This window comes from Dipodomys spectabilis, unplaced genomic scaffold, assembly GCF_019054845.1.
Source record: "Dipodomys spectabilis isolate Male_0828 unplaced genomic scaffold, ASM1905484v1 ptg000265l, whole genome shotgun sequence".
NCBI lineage: Eukaryota > Metazoa > Chordata > Mammalia > Rodentia > Heteromyidae > Dipodomys > Dipodomys spectabilis.
In genome coordinates, this window is record NW_024870942.1 from 549,127 (window position 1) to 569,292 (window position 20,166).

The 20,166-nt window shown below is 39.4% G+C and overlaps 3 gene segments (V, D, J or C); all 3 read left to right on the top strand.

The window, feature by feature from the left end:
• Window positions 1-1,041: 1,041 nt before the first annotated feature.
• Window positions 1,042-1,635, top strand: LOC122125436. The segment is given in 2 exon segments: window positions 1,042-1,101; window positions 1,250-1,635. Coding segments are annotated over 2 exon segments (432 nt in total).
• A 2,748-nt stretch (window positions 1,636-4,383) lies between these two features.
• Window positions 4,384-5,068, top strand: LOC122125438. The segment is given in 2 exon segments: window positions 4,384-4,555; window positions 4,659-5,068. Coding segments are annotated over 2 exon segments (456 nt in total).
• Window positions 5,069-7,884: 2,816 nt separating this feature from the next.
• LOC122125439 lies at window positions 7,885-8,656 on the top strand. The segment is given in 2 exon segments: window positions 7,885-7,989; window positions 8,178-8,656. Coding segments are annotated over 2 exon segments (531 nt in total).
• The last annotated feature ends 11,510 nt before the right edge of the window (window positions 8,657-20,166 follow it).

A 20,166-nucleotide genomic window follows, 5' to 3' on the forward strand; every position in this document is an offset into this window, starting at 1 on the left:
TAGGCAGTCACTCTATCCATGACCCATCTCCCAGTTATATGAAAAGTTTTAATAATTATACCTACCCACAATATAAATGTTTCCTTTTTCTTTAAGAAGCTTTATTAAATTATGTCTCTCATAAATGAGGTCTTAAATGTGAATCTGTATGATATTAAAAGCAATGGTATTTTCTCAACCAAAGACTAATTGTTTATTCTTAAGAGTGTTTAAAAACAAATATATTCATTACCTATCTAATGTAACTGTAACTCTCCTGCTCATCACCTTTTCAATAAAGATTATTATTTTTTTAAAAAAGGAAGGAAACATTTGCTAACCATTTCCTAGGATTTAGGTGGGAAAATAGTGAAAAAGGGGAAAAAACCTGTAAGACTGTGTAACACAAAGTCTTCTAATAATGATTAAACATGCATTAGCCTTCCTATGACTGTATGCCAGAGTAGATTCTTATGACGTTTCCATGGGTCAGAATGGTCAAAATGTCTAATCAGGAAAAAGTAAATTAAATGCTTCTTAGACATGTTATGGCATGGAGTTTCCCAAACGGGCCACATTCACGGAAAAAATAAACACAAGAAAAAGAGCAAGTTTCCTTTAGAATTTCAAAGTACAATAAGTAGGCTGTCAGACATCTTAGTAAAAAGGGAGAAGTGGATGCTCAATTCACTTTTTTTGCTGGCCCTGGAGCTTGAACTCTGGGCCTGGGCGCTGTCCTTCAGCATTTCAGTTCAAGGCTAGCACTCTACCACTTGAGCCACAGTGCCACTTCCAGATTTTTCTGTCTATGTGGTGCTGAGGAATCAAACCCAGGGCCTCATGTATACAAGACAAGTGCTCTACCACTGAGCCACCTTCTGTGCCCCTCAACACAGACTTTTGAGAGAAAAGATAACCATCATCTAACTTTATTTCCTGTCCTTGAGGGGGAGGCACATCTTCCTAACACACCCACTTCCTGTTGTCATCTTCATCTCACCTTTATCTTTTCCCTGTGAACTTCACCTTTCCTTACAGTAAGAAGTTAAGATTCACAGACTGCAGAAGCTCTAGAAATGAGCTGTTCTCAAGGAGCAGTGATTGTACTGCTCTTAATGCTTGGTGAGGAAAATTGCATATCAGCTTTGATTCTTCCACCATTAATTTTTGACAAAAATCTTTAACCAGTTTGTTCTAAGAGGCAGACCCCAGATCATACCAAGGAGACCCAGATAACTCACACTGGATTCTCATATTTTTTGTGTTTCAGGGGGAAGCCATGGAGACTCGGTGACCCAGACACAAGGCCATGTGACCCTCTCTGAAGGGGCTTCCCTGACTGTGAACTGTTCCTATGAAGCAACATATTACCCAACTCTCTTCTGGTACATCCAGTATCCTGGAGAAGGTCCCCAGCTCCTCTTTAAAGTCGCCAAGGCCAATGACAAGGGAAACCACAAAGGATTTGAAGCCATATATGACAGAGAAAGCACCTCCTTCCACTTGAAGAAAGCTGCAGTCCTAGAGTCAGACTCGGCTGTGTACTACTGTGCTCTGAGAGACACAGTGGCAGAAACCACAGAGGAAGCTGAGCACAAACTGAGGGACAACAGGGGCTTGGCTGCTGAGCTTCTGCTTCTCAGCTGGCTCTCTTGAGGGAAGAACCAGAAAACCCAGCACTTTTGTGGTATAACAACCACCCAAAGTAACGCTAGGAACACAATAGGAAGACTTGAAGTAAATGTACTTCACTCAAGTGCTTTTACAATGGGAGTGTAACAGCATGAGCTCTAGTTCCCCAACAAGGCCTAACGTTTGTGACATTAAAAGTACAAAACTTCAAGATTAATGAAGTGGTCCTTATATTCACCTTACCTAGAGTTTGATCCTCTTAACCATGAAACAGTTCATGCAAAGAAATTTGTTTTGAGAGACAGAGACCAGTTGTAACATATTGTGGATGAAATGCTTACTGTACAGTCCCTGATAAGTTAATGATGAAAAATGTCACATATTCCTGCAACAAATTTTATTTTGAAATAGAAAAGAATGCAAAGGTTTACAAACAAGACCACACTAAAGCTACCTGCACAACTATGTTTATTACAGCATTATTTACCATAGCTAAGATATTGAACCAACCCAGATGCCCCTCAGTAGGTGAATGGATTAAGAAAATGTGGTATATATACACAATGAAATTCTATGCCTCCATCAGAAAGAATGACACTGCCCCATTTGTTAGGAAATGGAAAAACTTGGAAAAAATTATATTAAGTGAAGTAAGCCAGGCCCAAAGAAACATAGGTTCCATGGTTTCCCTTATTTGCAATATCTAGTATATGTATGAGTCAAGCGGAAAAGGTCAGATAATGTGATGTTAGGAAAATGAACCCTCAGATATGTATTTTAATGCTTTTTTATTTCATGCATTTGTTTCTAACACATTTATAAGATTATCTCTTTGTTGCTTTGTATGTCCCTCCCCCACAGTATAACCCCTGCTTTCACTATATTTGATGTCAGTATAACTTGTGGTGGAGATGGGGAAAAACAAGTCGTTTAAGGATACAGGTGGCCCTGTTGCAACAATGAGAAGTACAAGGTCATGTCCAAACGAGCTTTACAACGTTGGTGGGGGGGGGGGGGGGGGAAGGGGGAGGAATGGGTGGCGGGGGGCTAGTGGATGTGAAGGGTAAACAAAGGAGGAGGCTGCAATGCTTGATAAGAAATGTATGCATTATCCTGCCCATGTAATTGTAACCCATCTATACAGTATGTTCACAAAAAAAAAATTAAATTAAATTAAAAAAAAAGAATGACAAATTTACAAACCAATGTACACTTAAACATGGATGAACTCTGAATTAACAGAAATAAGTGAAAGATATACCTAAAAAGTATCAGATGATGCAGGACTTTATATGCACTGGTCAGGTAAGTGACTTACAAAGACACCAGTTTCTGTCTACCTCCATTTCTTTTTTTTATTGACACATCAGAAGACTTTCATTACTAAATACATCATGTATCATGTTGTTAGAGGTGTACAAAAAGCATGATTGAAGAGCCACTAAAAAAATAGTCCAAGAAATGTGACATTCTTTGTAATAATAAAACATATCCATGAAAAATATAAAATGCTGCATATGTATATATACACAATGTATTTATAATATACATGAAAACAGTAAATAGGAAATTCAAACTCTTTTTTTTTTTAATCGGTCGTGGGGCTTGAACTCTGGCCTGGGCGATGTCCTTCAGCTCTTCAGCTCAAGGCGAGTGCTCTACCACTTGAGCTACAGCACCACTTCCAGTTTTCTGGTGGTTTATTGGAGATAGGAGTATCATGGTCTCTCTTGCCCAGGCTGGCTTTGAATTGAGATCCTCAGATCTCAGCCTCCTGAGTAGCTAGGATTACAGGCTTGAGCCACCAGCACCCGGTGAAATTCAAACTCTTAATCTGATCTTTCACTCATTGTCTGACATTCTACCACCTATGCCATGCTTCCAGACCCTCTAATCTGGATTTTTATTTGCCTAGGTTGGAGGGAAATATTGGTGATTTTTTATGGATACAGAGTTTCTTTCTGTGATGATGAGAATGTTTACATCTTGATTTGGGTGATGGTGTCAGGAATCAGAAATACACATCTACAAAATACACAGTCACAATTTAATAGTAGTCATAAATCTTCAACCAGCAAGACAATCTTTCCAGGAAGAACAATGAAAGAAGGTGATTTCATCTCCTGGAATCAAAGGAAAGAAGTTTTCTAATTTTGCCAATCATTTCACTAGCTGCAGAGGAAGCTGTGAATTTCTCTGATCTCTTCTTTTCAAATTCCTTTCTTTGGGATGTCAATTTCTTGGATGCAGATGTCATGGCACATTTATTTCATCCTCCTTTAGGAACAAAGTCTTCTTGTCCACAGTTACATCTTGTACTTAAAGCACAGAGGCACTACTCTTTTCAGAGTCCCTTCCTCAGCCATGGGAAATACATCCACCATCATCTATCACCACCATGGCTGTACTGGGCCATCCAAACTCAGCCTGAAGCAGCAAATCTGAATCAAGATATTTATGAACTAAGACCAGATATTTGATGTACTTATCATAAACTGGCTTCTCCCTGAAGTAACATATATTTCAATATATCTCAATATTCACTAGAGTTCACCTTGAACTCTAGGACTAAAATACCATCACAGTTTGGGGAATAAAGCGTGTTGTGTGAACTTGAGCATACATCCTGTAACCTACACACAGTAAGGGGCAACTACTGGCATGCATAACCTGTGGTTTCTTATCTGGCCTCCAGTGGGCAGTGCTGCCTACCACAGAAAACTTGTATCTGTTAGAGAGCATCTGTTTAGTTTTTCCTTCATGCAGCTTACAGATAAGAATAAGAGGGTGTAAAAAGCCTCCAGGGTGATTGCAGCAGTCCTGCTGAACTTTCTACACACCTCCCTTTTCCAAGTTCTTGCTTTCTATAGCCACTTGCAACATCTCGACGGCTCAGCCATGCTTCTTGTGCTCCTTTCAGCACTAGGGATGCATTTATTCCTGAGTGAGTACTTTTCCTGTTGTATTCCACCCTCAGGGTCTAAGTAGGTATGCTTAAGTTCCATAGTCAAGTTTGTGCTGATTTAAAGACCTGTTTGATTTTCCAGGACATGCTACAGCCCAGTTGGTGACCCAGCCTGATGTCCACATCACTGTCTCAGAAGGAAATTCTCTGGAGCTGAGGTGCAACTATTCCTATGGTGCTTCAGTTTTTCTCTTCTGGTACGTCCAGTATCCCAGCCAGGGCCTCCAGCTTCTTCTCAAGTATAGTTCAGGAGACCCCCTGGTTCAAGGCCTCAAAGGCTTTGAGGCTGAATTTAAGAGGAGCGACTCTTCTTTCCACTTGAGGAAACACTCTGTGCATGTGAGTGACTCGGCTGCATACTTCTGTGCCTTGAGTGTCACAGTGCCTGGGGCTACAGTAGCAGCTGAACAAAAACCAGCCACAGAGAGGACATTCCACAAGCCCAAGGTCTCTCTGTGGTGTTTTGAACACTTGCTTTGTAAAGGGCAATGAGGAAAGGAGGCATGAGCAGAAACCACTCCCTTTTACAGGATTCTGAAATTCTTGCTGCAATATCCCATGTCTGGTGAGCTTCTTAGACAATTTAACTTGCACACATTCCATACACCATAGTCTACGATGAAAAACACTCAATGTAAATTGTGTAGTCATAATGCTCTGCTACACTGATTCTTGCTGGGTGAAGATACTCCACAACTTATAGGTTATTGTTCTTGCAAGGTTTCAAATTGTTATAAACAATGATTATTAAAATATGAGAAGCCTTGGTAGGCAACACTAAAACATTCACTAATTTGTTATTTATTATCAAATTTGTTATTTAATATCATTATATATCACACAGTCCATATATTTGTAAGTCATTATACATACATCCATATATATGTATATTTCTAGTCATCTGAATGTTGGGAAGATAATTAGACATCACTTTGGTAGAATATCAAAGGTAAGAGAATGCTTTTATTTGGGAAACAGACTAGAACATGAATTTAAAAAGTAAAATGTTAGAAGTTGAAGATTTTTTTCATGTATAGTTATGACTCCAAATTGCTTTTGTGATTGATTTCATATAATGGAATACTAAAAATAGATCTTGTGTTAGTTTTCTAATGGTGCCATAGTAAACTATGACTGGATGACTTAAACTTAGCAGAATTATACTTTCTCATTACTAAGGAGCCTGGAAACCATGGTCAAGGAGTCAACAGGATTCTCCTGAAACCTCACTTTGGCTTGCAGATGGCTGCATTTTCGATCAGTTCCACTCATTCTTTCTGAGGATATACATGATTATGTCCATATAAGACTAGATGTATTTAGTAAGAGCCCATTAATTGCCTTTTTATGCCCTATATTCAAATACAGTCATATTCTCAGATTCTCAGTGTCAGTGCTACAGCATATAAATTTTGGGTGGGTGTATGCAGTCTCCATCAGCCCTCCAAGTAAATAAATGCTATTTTCATAAAGACCCTGGAAGTCTTCATCAGCCGACATGCTGTAGGTTTCCAGGGTATACAAGGCTCTTTTTTTGTAATTCTAATGATGGATTTTTCACATTTTCCCTCACAAGGCTCTTAAGGGGGATGAGAGCCATGTTATCACAAGTAATTCCTAAATATTCCAAACTGTAGAGCAAAGAATAAAAAATTTTTAATTTGTTTTAATACTTGTATTCTTTCTCCTTAGCTATACCAGAGTATGAAATGGTCTCATGTTTAGTTTTATCCTTTTGTAAAGACAAATCTTCATTCATTTTTGGCATTTCATCTCTGCACCTTTTTCCTTTCTCAATTTTCTTTTCTATGTGAAGGTTATTTACTTGCCTTGGTACCCCTTCTACTCATCTCTGAGTTCTCCTGTGCATGAGCTAATTCAACTAGCATGCTATTCTCCTTTTGCCTACCTCCTTTCTACACTCCTGGCTCTTACTAAAGCTAGGACTTCTCTTTGAAGGCTGCAATGTGCTTGATGTTGAGGGAGGGGTTGAAGAAGCAGGCTCAGCTTTAAATATATTCGACAAACTTCTTGACTGTAGTGTAGTATATGCAGAGAAAGATTCAAACTGTGACCAACATACACTTTGACAAAAATGAATAATAAGAGGCTGGAATATAGGATATGTAAGATGAGGGAAGATGACTGAAGAGGGTGAGCAAATGCACTCATAATATTCAGTGTATATCTGTGAAGAGGAAACTAGGAGTGACTTTTTGAGGATCCCAGAGGATTCAATAGTTGAGAGGTGAGACAATATGGTGAAGCTCACACACACACACACACACACACACACACACACACACGTGTGTAAATCAGTAATTTTCATGTTAGTTCATCCGTTCTGTCATTCATTATGAAACCTCAGAATGTTGCTGAATCTCTATTCACTGGACCCCATAAGTTTTAAATGAATTCCAAAAATGATTCTGAATGGAAATAATGAAAGTGGGATTGTGCTGGGATTGTAAGCAGGGAAGTTCAAAAGAACGTGTCTTAATTACATTTTTTTAATTTTTTATGTTCTAGAACTATATTATGCAAAGTTCACTGACCTGGATATTCTCCAATAGCATCAGTACCCAAGCTTTCACATATCTTCTCTAAGACTGGAAGGAACAAAATAAATAAAAGAAGAAAATGAGGTATAAAAATAGAAAAGTAACAGGTAGAGGGCTGTACTGAACATGTACAACAATGTGAGGCCTGGGCAGAGTGACTGTGTGGCCTGCAGACAGTAGGAGAAAGGGCTGGACAGAAAAGAGGAGAGGAAAGAAGGAAATCAGAACAGCTTATGTCTGTCCTATTTTCTCTTAATCAACCAAACTAATGTTGAAACAATTTATGCACAGTCAGTGTCCTGGTAATTTTACACAACTGTGTTTATATTAAGGCACATTGCATGTTATCAAAACTGTCCTTTTTCAGGATTTTCATGCGAATTATTTCTCAACTTCTCTGGCTAGCTTGTATTAAAGAAATGGGATTGCTATTTCTGTAACTCCTCAAGGCCCTACTCAACACAGTAGAGCCAGAGGTCCTTCCCTGAGGCATCAACCTCCAGCACACAGCCTTCCCCACAAGCTTCTCTCTAGGTGGACTCTGTCAAGATAAAACCAATCCTTTCCTCCTCACACTTTGGAAGCTCTGACTGGGACCCTTACACTGACCTCACAGCAGGGGCTGCTGTGCATCTTCAGGCAATGAGGCTGGTTTCCTGTTAGATGAAGGGCAGAGCTCAGAGTTGACTGGCTCTGGTGAGTCAGGTGGGACCGGTTGCCTGTGGGAAGAGTATGTGTGGGCTGACGACTTAGCTGCCTCCAAAGCTGTGGAAATCACCCCAGCAAACATTCCAGGAGCCATGGGGAGGAGGCTGGGGGCTGCTCTGGGACTTCTGTGGGTGCAGATTTGCTGTGAGTTGGGGCCATCACAAGCAGAGTCAGGGAGCTCCAGAGCTGACAGGGAGGAATGGGGGACAGCTGCCACAAAGTTCCTGTGCGTCCTCCTCATCCTGGGTATTTCCTGGGGTGTTCTCAAATGGGGAAGCGGCCTTGGTGATTTCCCTGTGACACATCTGTGCCTGCTGTTCTCTTTCCACCAGGGTTGAGAGGGCTGCAGGTGGAGCAGAGCCCTTCAGTCCAGAGGCTCCAGGATGGAGCCAGCTCGACCCTGAGGTGCAATTTCTCTACCACGGTGTACAATGTGCAGTGGTTCCGACAGAATCCTGGCGGCGGCCTCCTCAGGCTGTTCTTCATGACTCCAGGGACAAAGCAGAAGGGAAGGCTGCAGTCAACACTGGATTCCAAGGAACGCTACAGCAGCCTGCTCATCTCTGCCTCCCAGCTGGAAGATTCGGGCACCTACCTTTGTGCAGCAGAGGCACAGTGCTCCCAGACACCCTGCAGCCTGGCCCCAAAGTGTAGCTGGGCTGCAGCCCCAGCCTCTGCCTCAGGGAGGGTGCACAGCAGCATTCCCCAGCTGTGGGTTCCTGATTCACCTCGAGTCGCTGTCAGCTCTTCTGATCTCAGGACTGTCATTCATTTGATTTGTTCCATTTACCATCCGGGAAATATTTTATAAGAAAAATCCCTCGTGGAACCAGTGACTGAAAGTAATGGGAAAACAGGTCTCCTGACAGACTTCATCAATTACACAGGAATTACTGTCATGGAACACTTTTTAAAAACAGATGATTATCCAGGACCTAGTTGGCACATACCTATAATCTTTCTACTCAAGAGGCTGAAATCTGAGCACCACCAATTTAGCCTGCGGAGATTAGAAAGTTCATGAGACTCGTCTCCAACTAACCACCAAAGAGCCAGAAATGAAGCTCTAGTTCAAGTGTTACAGGGATAACCTTAATTAAAAAAAAAACTCAAGGGACTGCATGAAGGCCCTGACTTCAAGCCCTAGTACCAGCACTGAGTATGAGGGTGGGGGAGAAGGGTTCTTTTTGCCAGTCATGTGACATGAACTTGGAGCCTGGGTGTTGTCTCTCAGCTTTTCCACTCTAGGGTAGCACTCTACCACTTTGAGCCACAGCACCACTTCCAGTTTTCTAGTGATTATTTGGAGATAATTATCTCATAGATTCTCCTTCCCCAGGCTGGCATTGAATCACTATCCTCAGATCTCAGTCTCCTGAGTAGCTAGGATTATAGGTATGAGCTACTGCATCCATCAATATATATGTAATATACAATACATATACATCACATATAGTATCTTTGATCTAGTATTTCAGCTCATTATCGGTATATTTTTAATATTACCCAGAAATGAAAACATTATACCACATCATCCACACTTTTTTTTTTTTTGGTCCAGTTGTGGGGCCTGAACTCTGGGCCTGGGCGCTGTCCCTCAGCTCTTCAGCTCAAGGCCAGTGCTCTACCACTTGAGCCACAGCACCACTTTTTCATTTTTGCTTATGTGGTGCTGAGGAATCGAACCCAGGCCCTCATGCATGCCAGGCAAGCGCTCTACCACTGAGCCATCTTCCCAGCTCATCCACACTTTTTATTCAGATTTTTTCAGACATTGACCCATAACAGATGTATTGATATATACAATGTATATACACTGGTACACACACTTGTGTGTTTATATACAGATATATATACATACATACAGATATGCTATCATTAAGTATTAAGACTTCAGGTGATTACATACATGACTTATGCACTGACAATATTTCACCACTTTGCACAAGAAGATACTGAGGAAGGCAAAGTGAAAGTATCTTCCCTAAGAAGTTATTGTTCTATCTAGGAGGGCTGGATTTGTGAAACCAGAGCTGGACACTGAGTCAGGCTTGTAGAACGTTCCAGAATATAAATGATACTTTTTGGTAACTTTCTATAATGTGATTTTATATATATATATATATTTATATATATGCACACACACATATATAATATCTATTTTGTCCTTTTCTTTTTTTCAAGCACCATCAACACCCTATTATGATTTTTTCAGATTTTTTATTGTTATTATAAATGTGATATAGAGAGGGATTACAGTTATGTAGGTCAGTTAATGAGTACATTTCTTTTGAGACAATGTCGCTCTGTCCCTCACTGTTTCCCAGTTTTTCCTTCCCATCCCTACCCATAAGTTATATAGTTCATTTTCCACATAGTATCTAGTGAGTACCACTGCTGCATTTGTTCACTCTTTGTCCCTCCACTTCTTTGCCCTTCCTTATCCTCCCAAAACAGATAAACGAACAAACAAGACAAACAGAAAATAAAACAAAAAATAGTAATAACCGGAAAAAACCTCATTTCTATGTCCTGGAGTTAATTTCTATAAATATTAGATGTACATAAGCATTGCATCTTTGTGATCCCCAACTGAGTACCCTCCTTTTCTCCCACTGTGTGTGAATGTCTACAGTTTTGTATAATTCATCATTTCCAGCATATATTAGTTCTAGCTTCCACATATGAGAGAAAGCATGCAATCTTTCTGTCTCTGAGGTGGGCTTACCTCATTTAACATGATTTATTGTAGGTCTATCCATTTCCCTGAAAATGACATAACATTATTCTTTCTGATTGCTGTGTAAAATTCAATTGTGTACAGATACCACACTTTTTATCCATTTGTCTATTTAAGGCACGTGAACAGTTTCCATGACATGGCAATTGTGAATAGTGTTGCAATGAACATGAGTGTACAAGTGTCTTTACAATATCCTGCTTTGTGATGTTTTGGGTAGATGCCCAGGAGTGGTATGGTGGATGGTAGGGAAGATCTAAGTTTAGTTTTTTGAGGAACCTCCAGACTGCTGTGCAGAGTGGTTGTAGTAGATTTCATTCCCACCATCAGTGCAATAGGGTTCCTTTTTCCCCCACATTTCACCAACATTTGTTATTGTTCCAATTCAGTGTTGGAAGATGGAACAAGCAAATGAGCAGAGAAGATTCACAGACTTGAAGACAGGAACAAGGAAGGGCAAGCTCACGTTCAAGAGCACGAGGTAAACTCAATGAATTGAGCAGTTGTATGGACCAGTCCAAGTGCATAGGAGGAGGGACATAAAACACATATGTGGACATTGCACTAAATAATTTGGAATAATTAATAGAATCCATAGAAGAAAATCTTCAAGTTTTAATCCTGAAAATAGATATGATATAGCACAGCAGAGTGCCTAGTAGCAGGCATAAATTAGTAATTGATAATAAAAATAGCAATTTGATAGGAAAGACCACTAGTTTTTTTTGGGGGGGTCTGGTTGTGGGGCCTGAACTCTGGGCCTGGGCGCTGTCCCTCAGCTCTTCAGCTCAAGGCTAGTGCTCTACCACTTGAGCCACAACACCACTTCCAGCTTTTTTCTTTTTGCTTATGTGGTGTTGAGGAATCAAACCCAGGGCCTTCAGCATGGAAGGCAAGCGCTCTACCACTGAGCCACCTTCTCAGCCCAAGACCACTATTTTTATATGAAGTTTAAATGAACAAATTATTAAAACAGAGGAGAATTTAATTTTAATTTTCCTTGCAACCAAAGGCATAGTGAGAAGATACTTGCATTAGAATTCTGAATTATATGCAAATGATGGCACCATTGTCAGTTGATCAAATCTTGAGAAGTAAATGAAAATGTTATAGGAATTAAAATAATGCTGTAAACTACTTTTATTTATTTAATTAATTATTTTTCTTGTTTATTTATGTATTTACTTGCTTGACTGTTATCCCTTAAAAATGTTTTTGCTCTAGGTTGATGCCATACCATTTGAACAGCTCCACCTCTGGCTTTTAAAAATTATTATTGTAGAGTTAATATACAGAACGGTTACAGTTACATGAATCAGATAATGAGTATGAGTACAATTATTTTCTTTTTTTTGTTTGCTTTTTTTTTTTTTGGTCCGGTTGTGTGGCCTGAACTCTGGGCCTGGGCACTCTCCCTCAGCTCTTCAGCTCAAGGCGAGTGCTCTACCACTTGAGCCACAGGGCCACTTCCGGCCTTTTTTTCCTGCTTATGTGGTGCTGAGGAATCGAACCCAGGGCTTCATGCATGCAAGGCAAGCACTCTACCACTGAGCCATCTTCCCAGCCCTGAGTACAATTATTTTCTAACCCTTTCTCTCCTTCCATTTCTCTCTCCCAGTCTTTCCCTCCCATCTCCACCGACAAGATATCCAGTTCATTTTCCACATAGTGTCTAGTGAGTATCAATGTTGTTCCACTTTTTTTTTAAATTAATTTCATTTTATTTTATTTGTGAACATACTGTATAGAGGGGTAACAATTACATGGGCAGGATAATGCATACATTTCTTACCAAGCATTGCAGCCTCCTCCTTTGGTTTACCCTTCACATCCCTTCCCAGCCTCCCCCCTCCCCCCCAATCCCAATCCTTCTCCATCCCCCCTTCCTCCTCCCTCCCCCCCCCCCCCCCCGCACCGACGTTGTAAAGCTCGTTTTGGACATGACAACTTGTACTTCTCATTGTTGCAACAGGTCCACCTGTATCCTTAAACAACTGGTTTTTCCCCATCTCCTCCACAAGTTATACTGACATCAAATAGATTGAAAGCAGGGGTTATACTGTGGGGGAGGGACATACAAAGCAACAAAGAGATAATCTTACAAATGCGTTAGAAACACATGCATGAAAGAAAAAACATTAAAATACATATCTAAGGGTTCATTTTCCTGACATCACATTATCTGACCTTTTCCGCTTGACTCATACATATACTAGATATTGCAAATAAGGGAAACCATGGGACCTATGTTTCTTTGGGCCTGGCTTACTTCACTTAATATAATTTTTTCCAAGTTTTTCCATTTCCTAACAAATGGGGCAATGTCATTCTTTCTGATGGAGGCATAGAATTCCATTGTGTATATATACCACATTTTCTTGATCCATTCATCTACTGAGGGGCATCTGGGTTGGTTCCATATCTTAGCTATGGTAAATAATGCTGCAATAAACATTGTTGTGCTGGTAGCTTTAGTGTGGTCTTGTTTGTAAACATTTGGGTAAATGCCCAAAAGTGGGATTGCTGGGTCTTAGGGGAGTTCTATGTGAAGTCTTTTGAGGAACCTCCATACTGCTTTCCAAAGTGGTTGAACAAGTTTACATTCCCACCAACAATGAAGTAAGGTTCCTTTCTGTCCACATCCCCTCCAGCATCTGTTGTTGTTAGAGTTCTTGATTTTTGCCGTTCTAACTGGGGTGAGGTGATATCTCAATGTTGTTTTGATTTGCATTTCTTTTATGGCTAGGGATGTTGAACATTTCTTCATGTGTCTATTGGCCATCCTTCTTTCTTCTTCAGAGAAGTTTCTCTTTAAGTCTTTCACCCACTTATTTATTGGGCAGTTGTTTCTTTGAGGATTTGTTGTTGGGGGGTTTAATTTTTTGAGTTCCAAGTATATTTTAGATATGAGACCCTTGTCCATTGTATGGCTAGTAAATATCTTCTCCGAATCCGTGGGCTTTCTATTGATCTTGCTAGCTATGTCATTTGCCCTGCAGAAGCTCTGCAACTTTATGCAATTCCATTTGTCCAACCTTTCTTTGATTTGTTGTGTTTCCGGGTCTCTATTCAAAAAATTTCGGCCTGAGCCAAGGAGACCTAGGGTTTCTCCTATTCCATCCTGTAATGTTTTCAGAGTGTCTGCTTTGAATTCAAGGTCTTTGATCCATTTGGAGTTGATTCTGGTGCAGGGTAATATATAAGGATATAGCTTTAGTTTTCTACATGTAGTTAACCAATTTTGCCAGCACCATTTACTGAAGAGGCTGTCTTTCTTCCATTCTATTGTTTTAGCTCCCTTATCGAAGATTAGATGGCTATAGGTCTGTAGGTTTATTTCTGGGTTTTCAATTCTATTCCATTGGTCCTGAGGTCTGTTCTCATGCCAATACCAAGCTGTTTTGATTACTATGGCTTTATAGTAGAGTTTGAAATTTGGTATTGATATTCCTCCAGCAGTGTTCTTTCCGTTGAGGAGCATTTTTGCTATTCGGGTCTTTTATTGTTCCATATCAATTTTTGGATTGCCTCTTCTATTTCCTTGAAGAATGAGGTTGGAATTTTGATAGGTATTGCGTTGAATTTGTAGATAGCCTTGGGAAGTATTGCCATTTTCACGATGTTAATCTTTCCAATCCAGGAGCATTGGAGGCTTTGCCATTTTTTTAATTCTGTGTTGATTTCCTTTTTCAAGATTTTAAAGTTTTCATCATAGAGGTCCTTCACTTCTTTAGTTAAGTTAATTCCTAGGTATTTTATTTTTTGTGGGGCTATTACAAATGGAGTTGGTTTCCTAATTTCAGCCACACTTTTCTCATTGTTGGCATACAGAAAAGCCATTGATTTTGGGGGGTTAATTTTATAACCTGCTACTTTGCCAAAGTTTTGAATCAGCTTGAGTAATTTGGGAGTGGAGTCTATGGGATTCTTTAAATACAAGATCATGTCATCTGCAAAGAGGGAGAGTTTTATTTCTTCTTTCCCTATTTGGATCCCCTTTATGTCTGCATCTTGTCTTATTGCTGTAGCTAGGCATTCTAATACTACATTGAAAAGAAGTGGATAGAGTGGGCATCCTTGTCTTGTTCCTGAGTTAAGAGGAAATGGCTTTAGTTTTTCACCATTGAGTATAATGCTGGCTGTGTGTTGTTCCACTTTTATGTGCCTTCTTTTACCCTCCCAAATACAAACTAACAAGATAAAAGTAAAATAAAGCAAAAACAGCAACAATCACAATTAAAATGTCTCCTGTTCCCTTTTTTTAATTTGATTTCATACAATATTATTTCATCTGATCATCTGTTCATAGGTACTGAGCCTTTCTCCACCACTCTTATGCATATCCTCCTTTGGCCTTTGTATGTTAATGACTATGGTCCTATACAATTTATCATGTCACAGAATGTGTGCATATTTATTTATTTACTTATTTATTTGTTTTAGTCATTCTGTGTACGTACTTGTAGATTTATAGGCACATTCTAGATGCCACAAATGAGAGCAAACATGCAGCCTACGTTTATTTGGCTATGGCTTACTTTGCTCGCTATGATTTTTTTTTCCAAGCCTTTCCTTTTCCTTACAAATGGTACAATATAATTTTTTTGATGGATGAATAGAATTCCATTGTGTGTGTGTGTGTGTGTGTGTGTGTGTGTGTGTGTGTGTGTGTGTCTGTGTCTGTGTCTGTGTTTGTGTGTGTGTGTATCACATTGTCTAGATCCATTCATCTACTGAGGTAGGTTGATTCCATATTTTGGCTATGGTAAACAATGCTGCAATGAACATGACTGTGATGGTGGCCTTAATTTGGCCTGGTTTGTTGGCCATTGGATAAATGCACAGGAGTTGAGTTGCTGGGTCATAGGAAAGCTCTATGTTTAGTCTTTTAAGGAAATTTCATGCTGCTTTCCAGAGTAGTCTAACAAGTTTATATTCCCACCAATAATGTAATAGGGTTCCTTTTTGCCCACATCCCTGACATGATTTGTTACTGTTAGTTTTCCTAATAATGGCCATTCTAACTGGAATGAGATGGAATCTCAATATTGTTTTGATTTGCACTTCTTTTATGGCCAGAGATGTTGAACATCTCTACATGTGTTGATTGGCCCTTCTTATTTCTTCCTCAGAGATGTCTCTTTAAGTCTGTACCCATTTAATAACTGATTTTTTTGTTTCTTTGATGATTTGTTTTGGGGAGCTTTAATTTTTTGAGCTCTTTCTTAAGTATATTTTAGATATGAGGCCGTTGGCTAAATTACAGATTCCCCTTCCTGTAATATTTTCACAGTATCTGGCCTGACATTGAGGTCTTCAATCTATTTAGAGTTGATTCTGGTGCAAGGTGATATATGGGTAACTAGCTTCAGTTTTCTATACTTAGACAATTTTTCCAAAACCCTTTGTGGAAGAGTCTGTCTTTCTTCCAACCTTTTGTTTTGTTTGTGGGCTCATTTATGGATCTTCTGTTTCATAGGTCCTCAGACCTATTCTTGTGCCAGTATCAAGCTGTCTTTATTATTATGGCTTTGCAATAAAGCTTGAAGTTCAATATCGTTATTCCTACAGTGTTGTTCTTCCTGCTAAGGATTGTTTTTTCTATTCTGGGTCTTTGATTATTCCACATGAATTTTTACATTGATTTCTCTATTTCTTTGAAGAATGTTGTTGGGATTTTATGGGTATTGCATTGAATTTGTATATTGCTCTGGGCAGCATTGCCATTTTAATATGTTAATTCTTCCCAACCAGGAGCATGGAATGTTTTTTTTTTCCATTTCCTTAAGTCTGCTTCAATTTCTTTTTTCAGAGTTTTAAAGTTTTCACAATAGAGGTCCTTCATATCTTTGATTAAGTTAATTCCCAAGTATTTAATTTTTTGAGGCTATTACAAATGGAATTGACTTCTTGATTTCAGCATTGCTCTTCTCATTGTTGGCATACAAAATTATGCAGTTCTTGTCCTAGCTTCTGTTAATGTGTTGAATTACATTACTTGACTTGTGTATATTGAACCAACCTTGCAAACCTGGAATGAATCCTGTTGGATTGTAATATATGGTTTTTTGTTAGCTGTTGAATTTGGTTGGCCAGAATTTTGTTGAGGAGTTTTTCATCAACATTTATCAAAGAGGTGGGTCTATGTTTTCTTTCTTCGATGGGTCCCTATGTGGTTTTGAGCACTATGCTGACTTCATAGAATAAGTCTGGTAGTGATCTTTCCCTTTACATTTCATTAAAGAGTTTCAAAAAGTTCTTAGCCCCAAAGGACATAACATTACATATATTTAAATCATTGTGAGATCTGCTGAGTGTTTCCTACCCTTAATTTTGTGTAAATCTGCTCCCTGTATTCAAATAGTACCATAAAACAAGGCAAAAGTCATGGCAGCATTATGAGAATGATGAACCAAGCATCTATAATACAATGCTGAATACTGTGCATTCTGAAATTTTATGCGTTTCCACAATGACAGTCTGCTTGAAACCACAGACCTGCAGATGTCAAGGGTCTGCTGTAATGTGGATACACCAATAAAATAAATACACCATCACAATAGAGCATTCTACTGACCCATGCTCAGACTGTGGAGTCCACCCATATATTACTAGTTGTGATGACCTTTATTACTTAGTTACGTTTTATTTTTTTTTAATTTTTATTGTAAAGGTGATGTACAGAGGGGTTACAGTTACACAAGTTAAATAATGAGTACATTATCTTCATTTTCTTCCAGTTTTTTACGTCCCAACTCCTCCCCCTTCCCAAGTTGTATAGTCCATAGTGTCCATATAGTACATATAGTACATATAGTCCAACATAGGGTCTAGTGAGTATCACTGCTGATTCAGTTCATACTTTGTCCCACTACTTCTGTGCAGAATTCTATTTTATTTTGTTTTTTTTCTGTTTAGAGATCTACACCACCCATTATTTACATTAGAGAAAGATGAAACCAGGAAAAATCACACCCTGATTATTTATTTCTGCTTCTGAAGAAGCATTAAAAAATGATTAGAGAGAATTCACACATACTGGCTCATTGATGAACATGAAATGGTGTTGGATGTCCATGATGTAGTACAATTTCACCCAGCCCTTATACTAGTCCACATTTCACACAGCGCTCAAACAGCATTATTCTCTGTTAAACAGTATAAACGATGGTTATAAATGGTCAGATCTTGCTCAGTGTTCAGTTTACAAAGGTAGAAAGAAAGTACAAGATACTGGTATGAAATAACTAGTAATTAGGGGTCCATAGAAAGAAATTCCAATTCCTCACTTCCTCCTGAGAATTTTCTCCTTGCCTCATTCTTTCTGAGCCATTTGCTGAGTGAGGAGAAACTGTTATAATGAAACGCCCAAAACTGAGCTCTGCTGCTTGAATGTGGAATAGTCTTAGTCCATTGAGCTTCCACAATGGAGTTCCAGTTTGTGTAAATGTGTGACACAGTAGTCAAGAAAGGAGACTTGAGTGAGCTAAGGATATTCTACTGGCTGCTGGAGAGTGAGCCAAAGGGGACAGTGTTGTCCTCTCCACCGTATAATTTATAAGGACTTTTCTAAAAGTAATAATGATATTCGTTATCCCAATGACTGTGCTTTGAAGGCAGGAAAGCGACATAATAAACCTCAAACATTGTCAGTCAAATGGTGAAGGAAACTGAGATGACGGTATGTATTGGCTTCCTGAAACTTAGTCCATCAAAGTGTTAAAAATATCCTTATCTGGATGCCATGACTCAACAGTATGATACTGTCCTAAAATATCTGTCTCAAAGCAGAGAAAACATTGCCCAGTGATTGATTTGAGAATTCCATTATAGGACATGAGAGGGGGAACAAAAGCCTTTGAAAGGGAAATGTTATACACTCACAATAATCATCTCATGCGTGTACTTTTCTATATATTTCATATAGGAATGTGTGTGGTGTGTGTGTGCGCACGGAAATGTGAATTCTAAACTGAGTTGAGTTTAAGGCTTATCATCACAGCTATTCTAAAATATTTAAGTCTGTGAATCATGAATAAGGGATTAGATTCATTTCCCACAACTCATGGGACTCTAAGCATAACATCGCTTCCTGAAATGAGGTCATCTTGGTTTTTCTGATATTATTGATTATGGTCAGTTCTTTAGGATCAATTTCTTTTTGCAGACACAGACAATATTAGGTTTCCCTAAAATTATTCTCACAAACACAATGAGATAGCATAGATGTGAATGGTTTTTGATGGAAAAAGAGAAAAACCTATAAATTTGTAAGATTAAAAGACCTTCATAATGTTTGATGTAAACCCACATACACACACACACACACACACACACACACACACACATTTCAGTGGAAGTATGAGGCCTTGAGTTCAAATCTTAATGCTACCAAAAAGTGATTCAACTGCGACAAAATATCAATGTTGATCCCTACATACTTACTGTACATTTACTCCTTTATCAAGACATTTTATTTAACTTTACTTAACCTATTGCTGTTTTGTGTTGTTGGCTTGGCTTAGGTACCCATACATTTAACCAGAGTTCAGTAGTTAGGGGTGTGACCACAAGGTGGCAGTGAAACTCAGCAGATATACAATATGTTCATTTTAGTGGATTCTAAATGAATAGGCCAAAGGCAAAAGCAAATCTTTTTCTTATTGGCTATGTAGGCATCTCAGGAAAGGGAGACAACTTGGTAACAGAAGTGACATCCAGATAGGAGATCTTAAGTCTTCAACTGATTCTACTTGGGAAGAAAAATGAAGAGATTGATTCATGATTTATTCCTGATCCTGTGGCTGCAGCTGCACTGTGAGTTGAGGATTAAGGGAAACCATATATTAGTGGGGATTTCTTTAGATATCCAGGAGAAGATCAGGTTATCCAAACTGTCTATAGTTACTGTAGGAAAAGACCATTCTGAAGAGTACTGACCTAACTGTCTCCTTTCTTTCTCTATATATAGTGCTGAGCCAAGGAGAGAAGGTGGAGCAGAGTCCTTCTGTCCTGAGTGTGTAGGAGGGAGACAGCTGTGTCATCAATTGTACTTACACCGACAGTGCCTCAGTCTACTTCCCTTGGTACAAGCAAGAACCAGGACAGGGTCTCCAGCTTATTATAGACATCCGTTCAAATCGGGACAGAAATGAAAATGGAAAACTCCTAGTCTTATTGAAGAAGAATGACAAACACCTTTCCCTGCACATCAAAGATACCCAGCCTGAGGACTCAGCTGTCTACTACTGTGCAGCAAGTACACATTGCTCCCCAGGCACCTGCAGCCCATCCTCAAACCTGCCACCATGGTTGCAGCTAGCCCTTTTCTTCACCACAGCCCTTCCAGCACAGCATTTGCTTAATGTCTGTCTATAAGTAGCAGAACATGCCGGGCACTGGTGGCTCATGCCTGTAATCCTAGCTACTCAGGAGCCTGAGATCTGAGGATAGCCATTTAAAGCCTACCCGAGCAGGAAAGTCCATGAGACTCTTATCTCCAATAAACCACTAGAAAGCCGGAAGTGGCGCTGTGGCTCAAGCAGTACTCACTTTGAGCTGAAAGCACAAGGACAGCGCCC